This window comes from Schistocerca americana, chromosome 2 (genome assembly GCF_021461395.2).
Source record: "Schistocerca americana isolate TAMUIC-IGC-003095 chromosome 2, iqSchAmer2.1, whole genome shotgun sequence".
Taxonomy (NCBI): Eukaryota; Metazoa; Arthropoda; class Insecta; order Orthoptera; family Acrididae; genus Schistocerca; species Schistocerca americana.
This window is the reverse complement of record NC_060120.1, coordinates 788,869,033-788,892,928: the sequence shown is the minus strand read 5'-3', so window position 1 is coordinate 788,892,928 and position 23,896 is coordinate 788,869,033. Positions and strand designations below refer to the sequence as shown.

Here is a 23,896-nt window from a genome sequence, read left to right as displayed (position 1 = left end):
ATCTCTGATATATGGCGAGTAGCAACCATCCTTTTCATAATATTGTTTCAATCTCCAAAGGTAGATACCAATTGTCTTCCTCTCAGTATTTATGTAATACTGAGCAGCAGCCTCATTTTTTTCATTCTCTGGACATTGTGTTTGATCTCATCACAATTCTGGGGCTTTCTTTGAAAGCAAAGGGAGGAGATTTGTATCCTTGGTTTACCATTTTAAAATTTCTGTAGTATTCACAGGACTCATATTATTATTATTATTATTATTATTATTATTATTATTATTATTAGTACTATATATTAATTATTTCATTACCTAGCCCTGGCAAAACTACTACTTGTCATTATAAGTCATCAAACTGTATTGTTATTTACAGTACTTACATAAAAAGAAACTGTTTAGGATCCACTCAGGTGTCTTCAATTTTTGCGCGTAACAAGTTAATGATAGGGAAGGAAAAAAACTAGGCAATATGGAGGTTAAGTGGAGGATAGTGAGAGGCAAAAAAAATCAGAATGACTTGCTGAAACTGAAAAATATCTGGTCCTTTTCAAAGTAAATCATCCCAGCATTCCTCTTAAGCAATTACACAAAAAAAAACTGAATCATGGATTAAGGTTAATCAGGGAAAATGTAAATCCAAGTGACTGAACGTAGATTTAAACACTTGTACTCCCTAATGAGAGCAATATTTTAAAAACTTTTGTCAGCTGGGTCATATGTTTTGGTCTGATCAAGTGATCACAAGAGGTATAATTGTTAGTTTCTCACATTTAACAATCTTCTCTCTCTCCCCCTTTCTTGCACCTACAATATCAAATACATTTTTGTAGTATTTACCTTCAGATGTATGAAATTCCTAAGCCATGATCCATAAAGGAACAGCACAGAAGATCCTATTTCCAGCTCTACAGTTACTTTATCAGGTGGCAATGTAGTTGGGTCAAATTTCTTTCCATCCTGAAACAAATAGAAATAGGAGTTGAAACATTAAACAAAGTCAGTTAAAAGTTATTGGATCATATTGTAACAGTGCACATTATCATTACAATGGTAAATTAAATTTCTATAGTTATTACTGTAGCGAAAATTAGCAGTAGTGCCATAAGAGCACTCCACACTACTTCTACTGTACCACTTTTCACACCTGTACCTGCAAATGAACCCAAAGTTATTTGAGAATGGCAAACATTAGAGAGACTTTTAAAAAAGTCATGGAAGTACAGTGGTGTCAACAGCAATTGCAACATCTGAATGAATCTTTACTCTGCACCAGAGTGATAACAGCAAAGAAACTTCCTGGCTGATTAAAACTGTGCCTCGTACCAGATCTCAAACCCAGACCAAAACCTTCTGAGGGCAATTATCTTACTAACTAAGCTACCAAGCAAATCTCATAGCTACAATCTGTCAGCAGCTGTCCCCCCTCCCAATCTGTAGATCTCCTGTATGACTTTTACATCTACATCTACATGGATACTCTGCAAGTCACATTCAAGTGCCTGGCAGAGGGTTCATCAAACCACCTTGACTTGCTGAAAGAGAATCCCTGAGAGAAAGGAAATGGAGGAAAACGGTTTTATCAAGGCTTATTGGCTGCTTCAGAGAAGAATCTTTAGCTCTGCAAGGCAGTGAATTGTATTATGAAACTAACAAATTGAAAATTTGAGTGTGCATTCATATTTACAGTTAAGTAAAAAAAGGAAATAAACGTCCAGATCCAGTTCCTGGTCCGGCAAATAGTTTTAAAATGGCAGGAAAACTTCATAACATGAAAAGCAAGGGAGTGAAAAATGAGTCACTCTAGCAACAACAGTACACGTCCTCTTTGTGCACACAAGTGGTTTTTAACTATCTGCCTTCATGAGAAATGTAATGGCGCAGGGCTATATTTTTTGTAACTCTTTAAACAGATAACCATATTGCACAGCAACCACCTTGTTCCCCCGATAATATGGTATTAAAAGTATTGGAAAAGATTGCTCATACAATATCCCTTTGTAATCTGTATAGTGATTTTCTGATACACAATCAAGAAATGTTAGACTGTTCATGAAGTAACAGATGAAAACAGAATTAACAAATTCCTATAATACTGAAAACTGTCAATATGATTAATTGGGCCACTGTATAAAAAACACTTGTGGAAAATAACACACACTTAAAAGTGAAACAGACTTTCTAATATCAAATCATAGACAAAAAGAATGTTTTCTTGCATCTAACAGAGTCATTGCTTTTAGTCAAGGTTTTGGTTATAAGACAAATAAAAGATTATTTGTGAACATGAAGTGTACAACTAATACAGAAAAAGCATTTTACCTGTGACCACTGAAGACCAGGTGATTTCCTGCAGCGTGGAATTCTCATTGGAGAGAGCAGTATCTCCTCCTTTTCTGGAGTGGTTATGTCTGCCTGTGGAGGAGGCCCAAGAGGTGGTACTGGATGATAAGTGTAGTTTATGCAAAGAGCTACTATGGGCACTGACCAGCAATCAACCCAGCCATGGCTAAAAATTTAAATACAATCTTAAATAAGTTAACAGAAGAATAACAGATTTACAAAGAGAAGAATGTGTTGGCCATTACTTGCCTTCAGGAATTCCCAATAAAGCTGATCAAAACATACAAAAACAGATACCAGCACTCTTAGTGGGGGATGGGGAAACTGGTCGCTGAAAACGCTTGCTAAGAGAAACCTGCCTTTTATGAGGAGGAACAGAAGCGAGGAGGAAAGAAAGATGTCAGTAAGATGGGGAGTTCGAAGACAGCACACTATGTCAATTTCATTTCAGAGATGATAAAATGGAGGGATAGCGGGAGAAGCACAATTGATATGGAAGATGAAAAAGAAAAAGAAGTAGTGCTAGTGGTGGGGCTGGAGACTAAACAGTAGTGGGTAGATGCACAAAGTAGATTACACAGTGAAAATGGTTGCACAGGTATAATCCTTAAGGCACAGATTGTGTTCTGAGAATGTCACAGGGTTCAATAGGCATGTTACCAACTTTAGGAGGGCAATGGAAAACAGAGCTGGTTGATGTAGGGAAGATATCACGGTCTAACATAAGGACCTCAAAACCATATCAGGGTAATTACTTGATGCCTACTGAAGCAAAGTACTGCCAGCCCATCTGTTCGTATATTTTACAATTTTCTGAGTGGTATTTTCCTTACTACAGTTTTCAAGCAGAACAATTATAGAAGAGACATGATGTGTCATACAACATTGTGGGTTAACAGTTTTAATCAATTTTTGCTGAATATTTATTTGTGATACTTCATTATCAATAAAACAAGTAACTGAAGCTTAGAGACAGTGTGGCTGAGAACTGTGCACAAGTGCAGATCTCATGCACACATGTAGACGTCTCTCATCTGACTGCATACTACCCCAACCACCATAGCACGCTGTCTGTGCCATAAGATGGGTAAACTAAGAACACAACGCATTAGATGGCAATGCAATCTGGATGGGCTTTGGTTTCAAATTATACTATATCAGGAAATTCAGAAACATGAGGGACAATATTATACTGTTACTGGCTGATGGTACAAAATAATATATCTAGGTCCAAATAATACACCTAAAAAACAATAAAGTTAGGTTTGCAACTGAACCAGAAATATTGTGTTTCACATTGTTCCTTGTTACATTCTTACAACTTTTAAGCTTGGATATAGAAAGAGAGGCAAAAACAAGTGGTCTCTATGGCATGACATTAGAGGTGGAATAAATATTTCTTTCATATGTAGTTACAACCAAATTTTGTCATCTAGAACCATTCCAGCAACATTGCATTGCATTTCCCAACAACATAGATCACAAACAAAGCAAATTTTCACTTTTGTGTAATAATTTTTGTTTTGCTTAAGGCAAAATAAAATTTACATCCGACACAAACTGTCGAGACATGGACAGATGCAGACAGTTTCACACATCTTCATCTCTTCGCGTGCCACATTACCATTCTTATTTAGTTTCATAACTGAAAAAAGCCATACACATACATATGCTGATCGAAATATTGTATCCTTATTACGGAGACATGGAATCTCTCTGCAAGGGAAACTTTGTAAGACTCCTGGACAGTCTTAATGTAAAAGAATTTATACATATCCGACATGGTCGGTCTGGGGGTGATCAGCAATGCATGGTAATTGAATATAACTTCACATGCCAAGATCGCTAAAAAAGCATTTCACTGGATGACCAGTTTCCACAGAGCTACGCGTCATCAGCAGCTCTTATGCTTTTGAATTTTAACATCATATTATCCATGAGACTTCTTGCTGCATCAATTCAGTATAAAACCTCGAGCTTCCGACAGTTTCCACCATCGTCGTCAGGAGCAACTGACTGTCAAAATTGCTGCTGTGGTGATCTTATATTGCCAAAAGACAGCTTCTTATTGGTCAGTCCTTACATCATGCTGTCACAGAAGGTGTCAACATCTGCACTGGTGGGGCACAGCTCCCACCATAGTGTAAACATTGCAATGAATGCCTATAGCTTTTCTCCGCACTGAGAGCTTGCTTCCATGCACCACTACGATTATATCCGCTGACACAGTTGAAGGTTTTCTCATATATTCTTATTTCTAAAGCCTCTTTAATTATGGAGCCCCAGTATGTGGGAGCCTAGGACAAAACTTTTGTTTCATCCAACAGTATTATTTGTTTGTTTGTGAGGCTGTGTTCAGCAACTGCGGATTTTTGCAGTTCACTATTTTTAATACGCTGTTGATGTTTTGCACAGGGGTCAAAAACGGTGTGAAGGGACTGACCGATGCAATTGCTTCCACATTCACAGGGGATGTTGTAAATTCCAGGGATCCTGAGATTGAGACTGTCCTTAAAACAGGGCGTAGCATTTGCTTTACCTTCTTAGGAGGTCAGAAAACAAACCTGATACCTCGTTTTCCCAGGGCTTTGCCTATTTTGCTCGATGTAGTGCCACAGAAGGGAAGGACTGCAATCGATGGCTCATCACATGAATGTTCAACATTTTCACGTTTCCTTTTCTTGGTGAATGCTGAGCTGATATTAACTGATCCATAGCCATTCTTCCAGAACACATACTTCAGAGGATTGATTTCAGAATCCAAGTGGTCTTTGTCAGAAATGGTTTCTGCACTGTGTACCAGTGTGCTTAAAGCCACTTTCTTCTGTACTGGATGGTGAAAACTCTGGGCACTCAGCTATAAATCAGTGTAACTTGGCTTGCGGTACACTGAGCACCCGAGATGTCTATCCGACTTCCGTCGCACCAGAACATCTAAAAATGGCAGCCTTCTCTATTTCTCTGTCTCAACAGTGAACTGGAGTTTGGATGCATGCTGTTTATATGATCCTGGAAGTGCTCAAGAGCTTCTACATTGTGGCGAGATCATAACGTATTGTCAGTATAAAGATAAAATGAAGATCAATGAAGGGGAGCTGAACTTAATACGTTTCCCAAAATGTTCCAAAAAAAAGTTCGCCATGGCTGGAGACAATGGAGGACAAAAAGCCTTTTTGTCCATCATTTCATAAAATTTAGCAAAATACAAGAAGTAGTTGACAGTCATAACGTGTTGGAACGACTTTATCATTTCAGGAGGAAAATGCTCTGCCAACAGTTTCAATGTGTCCTCCACAGGAATTTTTGTAAATAGTGAGACCACATTCAGGTTGGCCAAAATATCATTTGGGTCAACCCTGATCTGTTCAATTTTCTCAATGAACGTCTGAGAGTTGTTGATGTGATGTTCACAGCGGCTGAGCATCGTCATCAACTTAGTTAAATATTTGGCCATCCTGGAGGTAGGAGAATCAATGGCACTAACAGTTGACCTCTGAACTTCCCATATACAATGAACAAATAGCAAGGGATAAACTGTATGATATCGCCAAAGTGAAGAATGTCATCCCAGGCAAAAAATGCCACACCAATTGCTAGTCAAACCAGTGTCACTTCGCACTACCAATGAAACATCCTGCTGCACCAAGCAGTTTCAAGAAGTACTGAATGAAGCCAATGTGCTGAGCAGTGTCAAGATAGGCCACGCCACGGACTGAACATGTACGGCACACTGTTCCTGCATGTGGCTGTACATGAATCTCAGTTTCATCAAAATTGTCTAAAATGTAACTTCCAAAAGTTCTATATGATGCAATTTTAAGTTTAATAACCACAATGACAATTATATAAATATCTTGTAAACAATGGTGTGTGACTTAAGAGAGCTGTGTGAAATTACTACGTCTAAATATTGTCAAAAATTTAAACTGAATTGCAAATGGAGACTATTTCACAAGTAATCTGAATACCGTACCCTGAATACGCTAGCTTTTTAAATGTGTTTTACCATTTGCCACTCATATGGGCATCAGAGATTAACATTGCAGATAAAGTCGTTAAAAGTGCTTATTATCTAGCAGATAGGGTCACATGGACCATTATTTAAAAACATTACCCAATCTTCCTTTGTACATTTTTTTTGTTATACAATAAGCATCATACAGCTGAAGATTTCAGTTTCAAGCACAATTACAACACTTATCCCAGAGAATTTGATACTTTCCACATACAGATTAAAAACACGTCATGTCTGGACGCCACAGTATATGAAGCTAAAAGCTTATAACAAAACAAAATATGGGAGGGTATGTCATGTGGAGCTGGGTTCTCCGAAAAAGTTGCTTTATAAGCTTTAAGTGGAAAATGCTACTATTCCACAAGAGAATTTATGGGGATCAACTATACAGTTTCAACAGGAAGTTTCTACAGTTAACTATAGATGAATTTATATTACAATAATATGTGTAAAATAATCTAAAATTTCACAATACATCATTTTTTTTAATGGGAGTTTTTTCCATTACAAATTTGACATATTTTCTATGTAAGTAATAATCATAATTATATTAGATTGGTGCGTAATTACATAGCATTTTTATTTTGCATTTTGGTATTCCAGTTGCTGTAGGTTTATTTATTGATTTGTCCTTTTCTATTTGTAGTTTACTTTTGGTATTTGAGTTCACATATTGTCATTTATAGATAATGAGTGGAGCTGTGGGTACTAGAAAATGAAGTGCCAAGTGGAGAAATCTGAACATTTCAAACATATTATTCTGTTTGAGTTCACAGAGGGGTGTTAGCAGCTGAGGCAGCCAGAAACATTTGTGTCATGTATGAGAATAATGCCATTAGACAGAGCACAGCAAGACAATGGTTTTATCGTTTTAAGGAGGATTTTTTTGACATTAGTCACTCTCCACATTCAAGAAGACCTTTGGGGTTTGCTGAAGATCATTCAAACACATTAAACCACAAGGATCCAAGTCAGTGTACTCGAGAACTGGTAAATGTGATGAACTGCAACCATTCCATCATCGTGTGACATTTGCATGCAATTGGGTGGGTTCAAAAATAGTGTGTGGGTACCACATGCCCTAAGCCAGAATCACAAAAATCAGCAGGTCACCACATGTACATCTCTGCTTGCTCATCATCAACTGGTTTGTGAACAACACCAACCACTCTTATCCTCTATCGTTGCTGGTGATGAGAAATGGTGTCTTTAAGCTAACATAATGAAAAGAAAGGAATGGCTGAGACCAAAAAAAGCAACTCCCCATACAAATACCTGCATGCATCCATAAAATATAATGATATGCGTCTAATGGAACAGCAAAAAAGTGGTGTAATATGAATTGCTTCCCCAAGGAGAACCATCACTGGTGACACTTACTGTCAACAACTGACACGTCTTGCAGACTTAATTCAAGAACAAGGACCAGGAAGACTGCACGAAGTGATGCTACTCCACAATAATATCCGCCCACCATTCTGATAAGACTGACACAAAACGCTATACAGGATATGGCTTGGGAAGTCATTCTGCACCCATCTTATTCACCTCATCTCACGCCCTCAGGTTTTCACCTTTCTGCTCAAACAACCTTCAAGGTACTTCCTTCCTGGATCAAAATGCACTTCAAACATGGCTTGATGATTTCTTCACCTCAACACCATGATTTCAACAATCGAAGGATCAAATAGCTACCCCATCGTTGGCAGACTGTAGTACATTGTGAAGGAGAATATATTATTGCTGACTTTTCTGTTATGTGTATCTGTTGTGTTTATTAAATTTATGGAAAAATGCTACAAAATTTTGCACCAATCCATTAAATTAATAGCAGTAATATGTGTAAAATAATTTCAAACATTTCATTCATTATTTTTAAAAATTATGTTTAAAATTAAAATTTCTCAGGTACAGCAAAGAAAATGATTTGAATATTGTAAGTTACAGGACATTCCGATACACGATGAATTTTTACTGAATGAAACACACGGCACAAACATTTCTTGCAGGTTCTTGTGCCTAGACATATTTTTTCCCTTTAAATACAGACCAACTTATCAACTTGTGAACAAGTAAATGCCTCTGTGGTGAAAGTAGTGGGACATGAAGTATCCATAATTATTAAAGATGAAAAGTTGACTTCCTGAGTGATAAAATAATTATGATGCTACAGGCAATTTTTATTACACGTTTACAACTTCTTATTAGATGATGGGGAGGAAAATATTGCAGAGAGTATCAATTCTGTAAGTCCATCATTTTGTCCATCATCACATTATACTCATTATGTGTTGTGTTTATCAGTAGCGCTCAGAACTTGAATACTGCCTACCTGGATTTTGTCAACCTTCAAAGCAGTGTAACATCCTGATATTCAGATACAATAAAGTTATTAAAAGAGATATACTTACAAGAAAGATACAACGTAAATAGTCTATGAGGAATTATTTTGTTATCTTCTTCATCTCAGGTCATCTATAACAGTCTTAAAAATACCTGTTCTCATTTTTGGGAATAACAACTACACTGATGGAAAAAAATTTTGCAACACCAAAACTTAATTAATGCTGAGTAATGAAATTTTGTGAAAAAATTTGTCTAGGTAAAATAATTAAGTGATTAACATTGTAAGATCACAGATTAATAAAGTGTGAGATAAGTCACTGTACCTTTGAAATGCTGGTACATTAACAACCGGTGTAGAATGTTGAATGCAAGCATGCAAACGACACGCATGCATTGTGTTGTACAGGTGCCGGTTGTCAGTTTTTCATGTCTGTTGCACGTGGTTGGTCAATATAGAGATGGTTAAGGCTGGTTGTGGATGACACTGGAGTTGTTGCCCGATGATGTACCTTATGTGCTCGATTGGAGATAGATCTGGTGATCGAGCAAGCCAATACAACATGTTAGCGAAATAAAACATGTCAGCGACCGTGTCAGGTTGCAACAACGATATGTGGGCGAGTTATCCTGCTGGAAAACATCCCCTGGAATGCTATTCCTGAATGGCAGCACAACAGGTTGATTCACCGGATGAACAAATTTGCAGTTAGGATGTGAGGGACAGCCATGAGAGTGCTGCTGCTGTCATACAAAATTGCATCCCAGACCATAACTCCAGGTCTAGGTTTACTGTGTCTAGCAAGGAGGCCCTCAACCAGTCTCCTACTAACCAACACAAGGCCATCATGAAACTGCAAATGACGGTGGTTTGGGGTCAGTGGAATGCACGCTACAGGGATTCTGGTTTGGAGCCGTCCTTGAAGTAATTGATTTGTAACAGTCTGTTGTGTCACTGTGGTGCCAACTATTGCTCAATTTGCTGCTGCAGATGCAGTGCAATGCGCCAGAGCCATATGTCAAACATGACTGTCTTCCCTCTTGTCAGTGCCACGTGGCCGTCAAGAGCTCGGTCTTCTTGTGACCGTACATTCTCGTGACTACCACTGCCAGCAATCCTGTGCGGTGGCTACATTTCTGCCAAGTCTTTCTGCAATATCACAGAAGGAATGTTCTGCTTCTTTTAGCCCTGTTACACGATCTCATTCAAACTCAGTGGGGCGCTGATAATGGCATCTTTGTCACCTTAAAGGCATTCTTGACTATACTCCGTTCATCATAAGAATAAACCTGATGCAAACAAATACAAATGCGACGATTGGTCAGAAGCCGTAGCACACACACACTGGTGGTCTTAGGCTCTTGGAAGTAGGACCTACTTATATATTAGATATATTATTACTAATTTACGTTAAATGAAGCTTTAAGATATTCAAATGTATTAACAGCTATAAAGGTTTTAATTAATCACGAGTTTAGCTATGTAGTTTTTATTTCAAAAATTGTGTACAGTCACAGCCTCTGCACTGTTGTGCTCTGACTGTTGTGCTGTTGATATGCAGTATGAAAATGGCTGAGGCTGTTTCATGTTCCATAGTGGAACATGGTTAAAAAGTGTCAAGAAATAGGTTTTTCTTAATGTTTTTTCGTAAATTTACAGAGATAGTCGGCTTTGAAGTTTTCCAAGGGATGGTATTACGTTTACTTGAGTCACAAATACAAACAGGTCGTGTAGCAGAATCGGTAGTGTAATTGGCTGAAAATCTGCTACAGGTCATGGTTCGCTGGTTAAAATCTCATCTAAAACACTGATTTTTCTCATTCAATTTGAAATACTTACAGCCCATAACTGTAAAATTCAACACAATTTTTTGTAAATGAGGCATGTTTTCTTGTTCCTAATTACGTACTGCACACCAAATTCCTGTTTTCATTTCAAATATAAATTCTTAAATATCTATATTTTATGAAAGACTGTTAATACAAGTTGCTTAAATTAAGGAAACTTAAAAACTAAATTTTAAGGCAAAAATGAAAAACCAAGTACTCTTTATTTGGACTATGTCCATCGTTTTATAACACAGATTAGGTAAGTGTCATAGAAACATGAAAAACAATCATTTTCACAGCAACGAGCAGATCATACAGACGCTATATTTTTACATTTGTCACAGTACCATTACAATATGAACCAAACAGAACTGATCTGAAGCCAAGTTACAAGATTTGGACCAAGATGTAACAAGATTGTTAAGTTACCACACGTACTGAAACTAATGCAAACAGGTTTTTCATGTGTCACTGTCAAATGCTGGCAAGATATAGAACGGCTCGTCATAAAAGAAGAGGAGAAAATGTGGCGCCTGGTTGGCTTCGTGTATTCTGTTGTTGATAGGCTCATAATCAACGTAACAGGTGACGCTTCCAGAACTAGAACATATTTCTCCTAGTCGGATAAGGAAGGAGTCAAGAGATTACCAGGAAACTGACTGTAGTTAATACCTTCAGCGGCTACAATATTCAACAGTACGGTGAAATCCCTGCAGTATACTTTTGCATCACACACAGCTCACTCAGAAAAGTTACCCTGCATTAAAATTATAAATTTTCATCACTCCTCTTTGTAATTAGAATGCTATTTCAGGTGAGAACGAGAGCACTTTATGCTTTCTGTCTGGTCACCTAAGAAACACACGGTAGTGCTGGACTTTTGTCGAATATTATTTCATTCTCTTTAAAAATTAAAAGACATCTGAAGCTATATTGTTTCTTTGCTCATCTCTTTTTACATCAGATACAAAACTCCTCACATCGCTAGAAGTTAGTTGGACCATTGGCTGGGCAGTGCTGTCCCAAGTTTAATGCACCGATAAAGCTGTTCTCTCGCATTATCGCTCAGTCTATGTGCATGTAACACAGCATAAAAAGTATCCTTATGATTGTACTTGACTTTACTGGTCATTGCCTTCCACTTCACGTGAAGCAAAATCCAATGAGATTCAAGCAAACGTGGAAGAATACATGGCATAATGTTTACATCAGATTTATTCTTATGATGAACAAAGTATAACACTGACTCATCACGTTCAGTCTCAATGGTAACTAACGCTCAAGACAGTTACAGCATGTCTTTGAAGCAAAACTGTTTGCACCTTCATAGTGGCAGTACTAGGATCACTCTTATGCGACTGGCACAAAACTAGAAGAGATACCATTTTTCAGATGAAGAAACATGTCTACCAACTTCCGTTTACGTCATACAACTCCTCCTTGGTGTTGCGATATTTCTTGTCCTCTTTTTTTTTCCCCTTGTCCGTTTATGCGAGTTATTCAATGAGCATATGAAATAATTACTCACACTTTCTGGCACAAATTTCTCCATTTGCGAGGTATAACAGTTGAACTGGACTGGTTTGTTCCGTTGCGCCCAAGAACTTTAGCATTGGCATCTAGAGCTAAGAGGGTGTAACGTGTGGTTGATGTCTCAGGAAGATACAGAGCCAAATCCACACTCTCTCCCTGCAAGGAAAGAACCCCATCAAAGAAGCAAGTATGAGAAACATTAGAAGGAAATAAAAATTAGAAACGTAACACTAACAACCAAAAATATATCAACCATACTCTGGCTTATACAGCAGTACGTACTGGGTAATGTTTAACAGCAATGTCAACCACGTGGAGAAAAATATTCAGCATTTAGAACCACAGTTTTCTTGACTAGTGATTAGAAGGAAGAACCAAGTAGAAGAAATAAGGACAAATAACACTCCACACTCAAAAGAGGAGAAAGATTTGCATAGAATTTTATCTCTGTCATATATATGTGTTTGCTTCTAAAATCTTACCATCAATTTCCAACCATCACACTGTCAGCTCCCATCCCATCCATTGCTTAAATGATCTTCCATAGATGAAGAAACATTCTCAATGAAGTCAACAGCCATTCCAGAAGAAAACTAGTAAGAAGATTTAGCCATGTATAAACGAGGATGGCAATATTTCACACCTTCCTCTAAAGTTGATGTTACATTATACAGCAATGCGTTGATTATCTGAATGTAGGTCAACTGAATGACCACTTACCAGAACTGTTACTCTCTCACATGTGAACCCCCCCCCCCCCCTCCCACCTCCCACCAATGCCGAGTTGCTGACAAAGCAATCCAAGTTGCCTACTTCGATAGTAACTATTTACTCTCTGTTATGACTACTTGTGTCAACTTTGCTGTATAAAGTAAACCTGCATTATAAAATGCCTAAATGTAAACATGCTGTCCTTTTCTTTTTATGAGAGATAAATATGATATTAACGAAAGGTTAGAGGAAGGTGAATCCACAACGAAATTACCATAAGAGTATAAGAATGGTATGACCACGAATTTTAAAGTAAGCACGGGCTGGTTTAAATGCTTGAAATCAAGATGTTGCATTTGTGAGTTTCAAATAGAAGGAGAAAAAAGGTCTGCTGATACTTTCAAAATCAAGCTAAGGGACATACTAAACAAAGAATACTATTCACTTGAAAATGTTAACAATGATGATGATGATGATGATGATGATGATGATGATGATGATGAAACTGGGCTCAACCAAAAGCTTAACCAAGAAAAACTCTTCCTTCGCGTCGTGATTTAGCAGCACCTAGTCCTAAAATAAGCAAGGTTCATGTTACAATATTATGAAAAGAATAGTTGCTACTCACCATACAGTGGAGATACTGAGTCACAGATAGGCACAACTAAAAGGCTGTCAGAAAAGGAGCTTTCTGCCAACAGGGCCTTCATCAAAAATAGACAACATACACACCCACAATCACACAAACAAAACTCACACACATGACCACAGCCTCTGACAGCTGAAGCTACATTTGAATGTGTGTGTGTGTGTGTGTGTGTGTGTGTGTGTGTGTGTGTGTGTGTGTGCGTGTGCGTGTGCGTGTGCGTGTGCGTTTTTCGCCTATCTTCGATTAAGGCACTGTTGGCCAAAAGCTCACTTTCTGACAGGCTTTTTGTTGTCTATCTGTGACTCAGCATCTCCACTATAAGGTGAGTAGCAATTATCCCATAAAGGATCATATTACTTCTTTAGCGCGTGGTAACACTATTAGTAGCCTCCAACTGCTGATGCTCATCATTGGTAAAAGGAAGAAACCACATTGTTTCAAATGCATTAATATGATTGCGATGCCTATTGTTTACACCACACACAAGAATGCCTGGAAGGGTAGTACGATTTTCATGGAATGATTTTGGAAGTTTTTGTGTCCTCTGTAAAGCTCATCAGTTAAAGAAAAGCAAAAGGGAGAAAGCATTACTGGTCCTTAACAACACACCAACTGATTCATTAAGTGATATCTCAAACAAAACAGACACGTTGACAAAAGTAGTGTTCCTTCCATGGAACATAGCTTCCTCATTGCAGCGTACGGATCAAAGCGTTGTAGAGACTTTCAAACAGTATTACAGAAAAGGAATGTTGTGTAAGTTATCATCATATCAACAAAAAATGATCAAGTTTTGAAAATATAATGCAATTGGATAGGTAAAAAATCTATTCACCAAGCAGCGGCAGGAGAACACACATATAAAAGACCTTTCATATACAAGTTTTCAGATCCAGTGGCTCTTTATTCTGGCAGAAGGGTTGACAGGGAAAGAAGAGAGGTGAAGTCCGAGGGTAATCTGGAAAGTAAGGTAGCAAGAATTTTTCGAAGTACAAAAAATGAATTTATTTCAATAAAATTTACATGCATTGTATTATAGGTCTTGCATTATTTTTCCACATAATCAGCATTCACCTCAATACATTGTGTCACCTGTGGGGTGAGTTTTTTGATTCCTTTGTCATAGATGTCTCCCACTGCCTTTTTCAGCCAGTTCTTCGCTTCTCGTTGTCATTGGAAAAGTGTTTTCCATTACAGTGTTCCTTTAGTTTTGTAAACAGATAATAGTAATTAGGTGCGACACCGGAGCCGTGAAAGGGGTAGCTTAAAGCATCCGAACCACATGAAATCAACAACTCGTGTGTTGTACGAGTGGTGTGCGGACAGGCGTTATCATGAAGGAGACAGACTCCCATTGTCAGCAGCCCGGAACATTTGTTTTGTATGCCTCTGCGAAGTTTCTTCATGGTCTCTCAATATCTTGCAGCATTTATTGTTTAACCTCTTTCCAAAAAATCAACAAGCAGAGCCCCTTTTCTGTCCCAAAACAATGACACCATGAGTTTTTCATTGTTTGCTGAGTTTTGAATTTTCTGGCTGAAGGAGAATGAATATGACACCACTGCACTTATTGTTGATTGTTGCTTGCTCTCTGGAGCACAGTGATAAGCTCAAGTTTCATCACCTGTCACTACAGAGTTGAGAAAAGCCTTGCCTTCAGTCTCAAAATGGTCAAGAAATTCATGAACGGCACTGACTATTTTCATTTTGAGTCCTTTAGTAAGGATCTTGGGCACCCACCGCGTACACAATTTGTGATAATTTAGTCTGTCAGTTACGATTCATGAACAATAGTTCATTTTTGGACAAATTGCATGCAGGTCTTCAATTGTCAAATGGCAATCAGAGATATGTTCTTCAAATTTCTGCACCATATCATCAGACAGCCTTCCACTTCTGTCTTCATTGTGAATTTCTGTCCTTCCAAAATTAAAACTTCATATCCATTTCATCACTTGCTGCCTTGACATAGCGCACTCTCCATAAACTAAACAATTTTGCAATGAATTGCAGCAGTGTTCATGCCTTTAGCAATTAGGTAGTGAATAACAGCACATACTTCGCCCTTGGCACAAGCCAGAATGAGAACACTCATTTCTAACAGCCCACCACAACACCAATCGACGAGCTACTGATTATTGGAAATGCTCATTCCTTCCGCTGGCTTCACGCTACACGGCAGTGGTGTCAACTTCCCCAATGAACATTCCCTGCTGAAGCTCGATGCCTCGTAACCTTAGTTTCCGAATAACCTTCGTAAGAAGACTGGCAAGGTTTAGGTAAAGGATTAGAGTTTAGAAAAGTCGCCCAGAACCCCAGGTCAGGGGAAACTTAACGGATGGGATGAGATGGAAAGACTTTGTTGGGGGCTGCATCGGATGAGAATTGAAAACCTGAGAGCTTAAGGTGGAAGACAGGGTAATATGCAAGACAGAGATTACTGCTAAAATATCATGCACAGGTTAATAAGAGCACATTGTATGTGATAGAAATGGGAGGAGGACACCAAAGAATACATACATCATTAAATTAAAGACATACAAAACTAAAACAGAATGAAGAAAGGACTATTACTGTGAAGAAATGCTGAGACTGAAGAAATTAACATAAATTAAGGCCAGGTTGGTGGTGAGAAACAAGGACATGTTGTAGAGCCAGTTCCCACCTGAGGAGTTCTGAGAAACTAGTGTCTGGGGGAAGAATCCAGATGGCCTGGTCTGCAACAGGATGTTGTGCGTTGGCAAAATAAACCCTCGGCCTATGCCCATGCATCCTAACTAGGGTGTGTACCGGCACCACGAAATATCCGGTTGTAATGCATGCACTACAACACGACAGTCCTGACTTCAGTGCCTCTTTCACCATATGCATCATCTGGATTCTTCCCCTGGACACCAGTTTTACAGAACTCCGCAGGTGGGGACTGGTGCTGCAATGTGTCCTTGGTTCTTGCCACACACCTGGCCTTAATTTACATTAATTTCTTCAGTCTCAGCATTTCTTCACAGTAACGATTCCTTTCTTCACTCCGTTTTAGGGGTTTTCTACACATTTCATTTTCTGACCTATCTATTTTTCGCCATTCCCCTCCCGTGTTTATCACACACAATGCACTTAGCTTTTCACTCTTATTAACTCATGCATGACGTTTTAGCAGAAATCTCTGTCTTGCATATTACCCTATTTTCCACCTTCAAGCCCCCAGCTTTTCAAACCTCGCCCAGTGCAGTCATCAACAATCAGTCCTTCCTTCTCATCCCATCCAGAAAGCCTCCCCTGACCTGGGATTGTCCTTTTACTGCACCCCTCTTCCTTCTCCTTCAACCCTCTTGCCAGGAGGAGGAGCCACTGACTCCAAAAGCTTGCAAGCATAATACCTTTCATGTGTGTGTCCCCCTGCCACAGCTTGATGAGTAGGTTTTTTATCTATCCAATTACATATATTTATGTAAGTTATTGTTAGAAAGAGGAGATGAGCCAAAGAAAGTCTGTTAAGAAATCACAAAAATACAGATTTGAAAAATGTGTCCTACATGATTGGAGCAGCCTGAGATAGTGTAAGGAAACAGAATCTGGAAAAGTTTGCAATAAAATTTTGAGTACGGTGGAAAATTCACCAAGCCTAACTGAAAATGATGAACAATGGAAAATCCAGGATGGAATAATGATAATATTATGGAAAGGATAGATTACTACACACCATACAGTGGAGGTGCTGAGTTGCAGATAGGCACTGGCAGCCAGGGACTGTGGTCGTCTTTGCGTGTTTTTTGTCCGAAAGGTTATTTATCTGACAGTATTTTTGTTGTGCCTATCTACAACTCAGCATCTCCGCTATATGGTGAGTAGTAATTTATCCTTTTCATAATACTGAAAATTATTATCAGAATGTTATGTCTGAAATGCTAAATGCGCTAAAAGAACTCAGTTGCCATGAACATGATGAAGAAGTCTTCGACAATGGATGTCCACAGAATGAGGATGAAAATACACCAGCTGCTTTTGAAGCATTTATGTGTTTATATACTGCCTTGCAATGGTTTGACACTCAAGGTGAAAGCAACCAGCATCAGGTATCTGGCCTGAAAAAAGTGCACGACTTAGCTGCTGGTAAATGGGTACGCTTGCTAAGACAGACAAAAATCATGGATATTTTTAGACATTAATTTTATACATATGTACTGTACATGTAAAATGCATCCATATTACATATTTTTTGTTTACTAGGCTATACTACATACATCTGTACGGTATTTGCTTTTGTAGTAATAAAAGAGATTCATGTTATTACAAATTTATGCTGTTTCTATTGGTAAGGAAAAGTATATAGTTTGATTATCCAAATAAACCAGTTTTGCAAACACCCATGTTCCCTAACTACTTTGGATAATTGATGCTCTACAGTAGAACTAAAGTAAACACTAGATAAACTTTCTGACATTTGTAATAAATGCCTGATGGAAGTGAAATTGTTAAAAATTACCTGTATCCAGAACTTGAGTGGTATTGTTGCTGGAAGAAAATCCTTGAATGGTAAATCAAAGGACATGTCAAATAACTCGCCACAGAAAGCAATGTGTGCTGAAACAACCAAACATCAGTAAAAGATGTAATTCAGAATTACACATAAGAAAAAACGTAAAAATACCAGAAAGTGAGTTACCATTTTCCTGATTTTGAGAAGAACAATCAATCCAATTGTATTCATTACTTAAGGTTATAAGTTCAAACTCTTTCAACATCACAGAGATCTTCCACGTATATGGCACAAAATGTAAGAGATCAGGCCTTGCCTTGCTCGCCCAGTCATTTATAAGGTCTGCATATAAAATACAGTGCATACATCAGTTAAACTTCCCTCAATATAATCATTAACAGAGCAGACAAAGGTTTTCTGACTGCACACCTACCTTGAAAGAACCACTTATGTGCATAGATAAGGTTCACTGATGCTTTACAACCTGTCAAATTCAGTATCCATTCTTGATGATCATTCCACTTGATAGGATAATGGCACTTCACAGTGAATTCCAATGTTTCGCTTAAGACAAGACTACGATACTAAAACAGAAGGAGAAGAAGGGATAGCCAAGATATCTTCAAAAAATTTCTACCATATGATCAGGAAATTTCATAATAGGCAATGACTGTTGATTTATTCTTAAGTAGTCAATAATGAAAAATGCAGGATAGAATATCATATGTATAAGAGGATAAATCACTGCTCACCAAACTGAGGACAATATCCTTTATTAGATCTAAAAAATAAAAACATGGAGCCACTTTCATCACCCGACAGGCTTGCCACAGGACTACTTTGTTTGACAGCTAAACCTGACTGTATTAAGCAGAAAGCGTCGGGTCAACAGTGCACTTGTGCACACAAATGCAAGTGTGTGTGTGTGTGTGTGTGTGTGTGTGGTGGGGTCGATTGGTGGACAGCTAGAAAAGCTATGTGATTATCCACTTTTGCTAAGCACCTGCCCTCTCTCAGCACCTTCTGTATTTGGTAAGCAGTAATCTCTCCATATATACATACTGTTTTAATTAAGTTACTAATTGCAAAGACACTTAGAAACAAGTTACTGTACTAAAACAGGGTAGAGGTGAAGAAAAAACTTAATGTCACAAAAACAACACTTTTTTTATTGTAGTATGCGCTAAGTCTACAAATTGACAGATATTTTCTTATTCTATCCATGCATGCAGAAGATAACAATGAACATTATTGCTGCTAGCCTGCTACACAAATGCACTGATTATTTACAAATGATTAAGTAGTACATAATAATCTCAATCATGAACTAAATGAGAATAAATATATACGAAAAATTTTGGAGGCATATAAATTACTGTCTTCTCGCAAGTTCTGCATTTCACTTGGACAAGGTAACTCTAATTAGTAATTTGTTCAGCAACTTTACCTGTAAGCTTGTGGTAGCTTCTAAGTGCAACAACTGGCCAATTATTTTTGTAGTGTAGCCATCTGGTTGAATAACCCATGGCATTGTCACCTCAAGATATGAACCGGCTCCAACATTGATATGGACAGCATTGGTCTCCTGAAGTGAAATTTAATACAACAATAACAAAGATCTGGTGCCTAAACATACAAATATTTCAGGATATTCCCCTTGTGATGCTGTGTAAATGTGTCATTATTACTAGCAACTAACAGATAGAAAACTGAGAGACTCTGCAAAAATAAAATGGCAGATTTTCATTATACAGATACCGAACAAGTCCCTTAAAAAATGATACCAGTATCGCACACAATTAAAGAAGTTTGCAAATTAACATACTTAAAAATAAACATGTGTCACAAAGATGCACATTCCGTACCTTGTTCTTTGAAAATAGAATATCGACAGTTGCTTCATTAAGTGTGCTGAGCCTTATGTCAAATGACTGAGCCCTTCTCTTCTCACCTGGTTGTGGCGGCTTTGTTACCTAGACATAAATATCAAAGTTTTGCAACTAAATGTTTAGTAAATCATGACTAATAATCTTAAAAAAGAAAATATTCTTGTATTCACAAAGCTAAATTATTTTTCTGGAATTGACTAAAAACTATAAATAGTCTAGACACCATTAGATATGTACTGTAACTAAAATAAGATTGCTCCCTAAGATGAACTATCAAAAATACATAGCAAAATCCAAATATTCTGGACCGCTTTTGGCAATATGGCAGTAGTAATATTATTTCAGTACAAAAGAAACAGGAGTGTCTATATTGTTACGCGATTACAACAGGGAAAGGATTACATATTACCATGCGTACACACATGTATATGTGTATACGCATATGCGCGCGCACGCACGCACACACACACACACACACACACACACACACACACACACACACACACACACACACACCGAGGCACGCATGCACACAAAAGCACAACTTACACACACGGACACTGTCTTCGGCTTCTAAGGCCTTAGTGCCCAGGGACAATGGCCGTGTAAGTTATGCTTTTGTGAACATGTGTGGATTTGTTACTTCTGAAGGACTTTGCCCGAAGTTGAAATATTTCTAGCATTTTTTTCATTGTATCTATCTGCAACTCAACATCTCCTCTATGCCTGGTCCTGTCACTCCACTCTTCATCATGCACACTTGTATGGCCACTTTTAAAGGTTCAGTAGCACTATCAATCCTTTCCTTCACTCATCACTGCAATCTCATAAACTATGTAAAACTATTGATGAGTCTGAGCAGCTGAATTACAGCACACACTTTGTAACTGGCAGCATCAATGATTTTGAAAGTCCAGCCACAGTCAAGTGACTAAAATCTCTGGTTTGGTAAATTATCAATAGATGGTACTGCATCTATGCAACTTTTTTCCAAGCTACCAACATTTGAATGTAAACAAATGATCCTTGCTTTTCGAATGCACCTAACATCTCTGACAAATTTGATTGAGTTACCAATGAAGCATTAAATTATCTGTTAACTTCCGCAAATTTTGCTAACTCTTTCTTAGTTCTGCATGAAATAACCAAATACATTTGCAACAAACTTGAATTTGGCTTTCATCTCATTCTTTACACAAATTTTCTTCAGTATGTCATCAACAATTGTGGCACAAATGAAATTGTGGGTTATATTATTGCGCCTAACCATGCATGTCCTATTTTGCTAATTTAAGATTATAACAAATTTTAAGGTGAATATATACTTGGCTGCAGAAAAATATTATTCATACGATATAGTAAGTTCAATCAGATTGCTTTCTACAACAATGCCAACATTAACATAATAAAATTTTTTACGATAAAATATCAGCAGCAATAAAATATACATTTTACATGTATAAAACATGTTCATTGGGGGAAAAATGCTGAGATATATGGCTGTAGATGTTTGTACTAACTATTCCAGCAGCTTAACATGACTGGTAACACAAAATTCCTTCAAGGATACAAAGAAACATTGGCTTCATTTACATAATTGCATTTTTGCCACTTATTTGTAGAATATTAACGATGAATTGCTCAACATTTTAAAAGAGTTTGGGTTAAGTAAAAAAACAACAGAAATAATTAAATCAACTTTAACTAACATAAAATTAATAATTAGCTGGTAACCTGTCAACAAATTTTGACAGTGAGACAAGGAGACCGCAAGGATCATGAAATTTCAAATTTCATTGTCTGCTTTACAACATTCCATACGAAATTCAATGAAAATCATTTGTGATCACAGGATTAGGATATGTTAGTATCGTTGAAATTCTTGGTAGCATAGTGAGCAGCAATGACATTTCGTGGCCTATGTGCCACCTCATTCTTGCCGCATTTACTCTGAACATAAAGCAAATACTGAGCAAGTAGTTACAGTAGCACTTTGGTTTGAATTTGAAAGCTGAGCTTAAAATGGACTACCCAACCCTTATCATGGAATTATCAGTGCCCACTATAGAACAGAAACAGAGCAAATGTGAGCGTTGAGGGCTGAATACATTAGAAACCAGGGTGTCACGTTTACTAGAAACCAGGGTGTCACGTTTGCATCAGTACTATACTGGACTCCTTTCTTCATGCTACTCATCAGCTCATTCTCTCTTACTGAAGCTTATGTGAGTGTAAGATTAATCATGACTTACTACAGACGTCAAGTGCACAATATTACTGTTGCAAGACAACAATGACAGGGCAAAAATGACCAACTATCGGCATCAGATGGCCTCTAACAAAGCTGTTTTTCGTGATATTGTAGAGCGTGTTATGTGAAAATTAAGTGATGCAGTGTGGAGGAAAAATTATGTCTGATGAAAGTTTGAGGCTACAGCCATGCTTCAGAGAAAGAGCTAAACAAAATTCATACAATTCCAACAAAATGGCTGAATTCTTATTTATTCCACATACAGCACAAAAAACAATTATGTTTTGTCAAATGAAAGTAGGATACAGCACAACATCACTGTAATGTCCCTGCAACCAAAAACTGCACTGTTTGCGTTTTCTTTTGGTCAGCTCAACTTATGTTTATGGGGTAAAAGTCAGATGACTAGCTTATCATTCATTTCTGTACTGACTATTTTCTGTAACTTCTTCAAAAACTACTGTCAATTTACTTCAATAAATAATCACCATTTGATCATCCTCGTGTCCTGTCGTCACAGACTCCCTAACACACTGAAAGTGTGCAAATGTCAATGTAACTGTCAGATGTCTCTGAATAGATATACGCATATGTAGCAGCAATGCTGTGAATCCTTGATTATACTTGCAAACTTGTGTATTCGCTCTCCTTCTATGCCTGCATAGTCCACTTCTACATGACAACAGACTCAAGCGATGAGTTTCCAGTTAAATGGGTAGTTAAGCCATGTCTCCAAGCATACAGAGACCAAAAATTTGAAAACAACTGATCTCTAGTGCCAATATGATGAGATGTAACATGTTCCTCACAAAATTATCATTTTATGATGTGCAACTAACACTATGTAGATCTAGATTTTTCCAATTTTCACCTATTCAGAGGTTCCCAACCATGCCTCGAAAGTTTAGACAGACAGGCTTTCTGTTACATTTACAAATCAAAGCAAAGTAGTTTTTATTTACTCAAGTGAGTAACATCCTGGCCTAAAACTCATCTAACTGCACACAGTGTAGGCTTGTGTCTCAGGTTTGTTAAAAGTTATTATCTAATGTGGATGCCTGTGATAATCGTGTGTATAATGCAGACTCATATTTGTGTTATCAAAGATGAGAGAAGCTAGAAGGCAAAAGTCATTGTTGGCATAGCCTATTCCTTACAAATTAAACTCATGATTTCAGTGTAAAAATTTTAGTGATCACAGTTTTGTGCACAGTCACCATTCCTCTAGTCAAATATATCACAGGTCAGTCAAAGAGGCATTCCCAAGCTTAAAGTAAGCTATTAATATGTACCCACCTCATTCCCAGAGATATACATTGTTAGAAACTATGTTACAGTTTAAATCTACTGAGAAAGAGTGTGTGTGTGTGTGTGTGTGTGTGTGTGTGTGTGTGTGTGTGTGTGTGTGTGTTGAGGAGAAATATTTAGTAATGTAAAACTAACCTGCAAAGGCTGGTAGTCAGCAGGGAAAAAGAATTTAAATAGATGCTCTCTCTGGCGATCAGCCCACGGACCATAACTGAAATCTGTTCCCTTGCCACACTAGAATAAAGATAAAATATGATGAGAGTGTTATCTGAAACAGCTATCAATAAATTACAAAATTTAAATGCTGTAACTTGCTGACAACAAAAAAATTACCAGAAGGTGAATCTGAGTAAGCAGCAAATAAGTTTTTGTAAGTTACTACTACATTTAAGTTTGACAGGTATAATACAAATTTTAATATCAGATTTGGGACAGCTACATAGAACATGGATGGATAAAAGATACAGACAAATACACAGACTGGGGAAAATACAGCTAAGAACTTTTGTTTCACACAGATCAATAAAAGGAACCGAACACATATACATCT

General features: G+C 37.6%; 1 protein-coding gene across 1 annotated transcript in view; it reads right to left on the bottom strand.

Moving 5' to 3' along the window:
• Positions 1-23,896, bottom strand: part of LOC124595233 (transmembrane protein KIAA1109) — a 509,204-nt gene that overhangs the window by 399,594 nt on the left and 85,714 nt on the right. The window contains exons 9-17 of the mRNA XM_047133891.1: positions 23,482-23,580; positions 19,764-19,871; positions 19,346-19,483; positions 18,332-18,482; positions 18,085-18,240; positions 17,905-18,002; positions 12,057-12,217; positions 2,320-2,506; positions 838-957 (exon numbers count right to left, since the gene is read on the bottom strand). Coding sequence (XP_046989847.1) covers positions 838-957; positions 2,320-2,506; positions 12,057-12,217; positions 17,905-18,002; positions 18,085-18,240; positions 18,332-18,482; positions 19,346-19,483; positions 19,764-19,871; positions 23,482-23,580 — 1,218 coding nt within the window. The remainder of the gene's footprint in view (positions 1-837; positions 958-2,319; positions 2,507-12,056; positions 12,218-17,904; positions 18,003-18,084; positions 18,241-18,331; positions 18,483-19,345; positions 19,484-19,763; positions 19,872-23,481; positions 23,581-23,896) is intronic.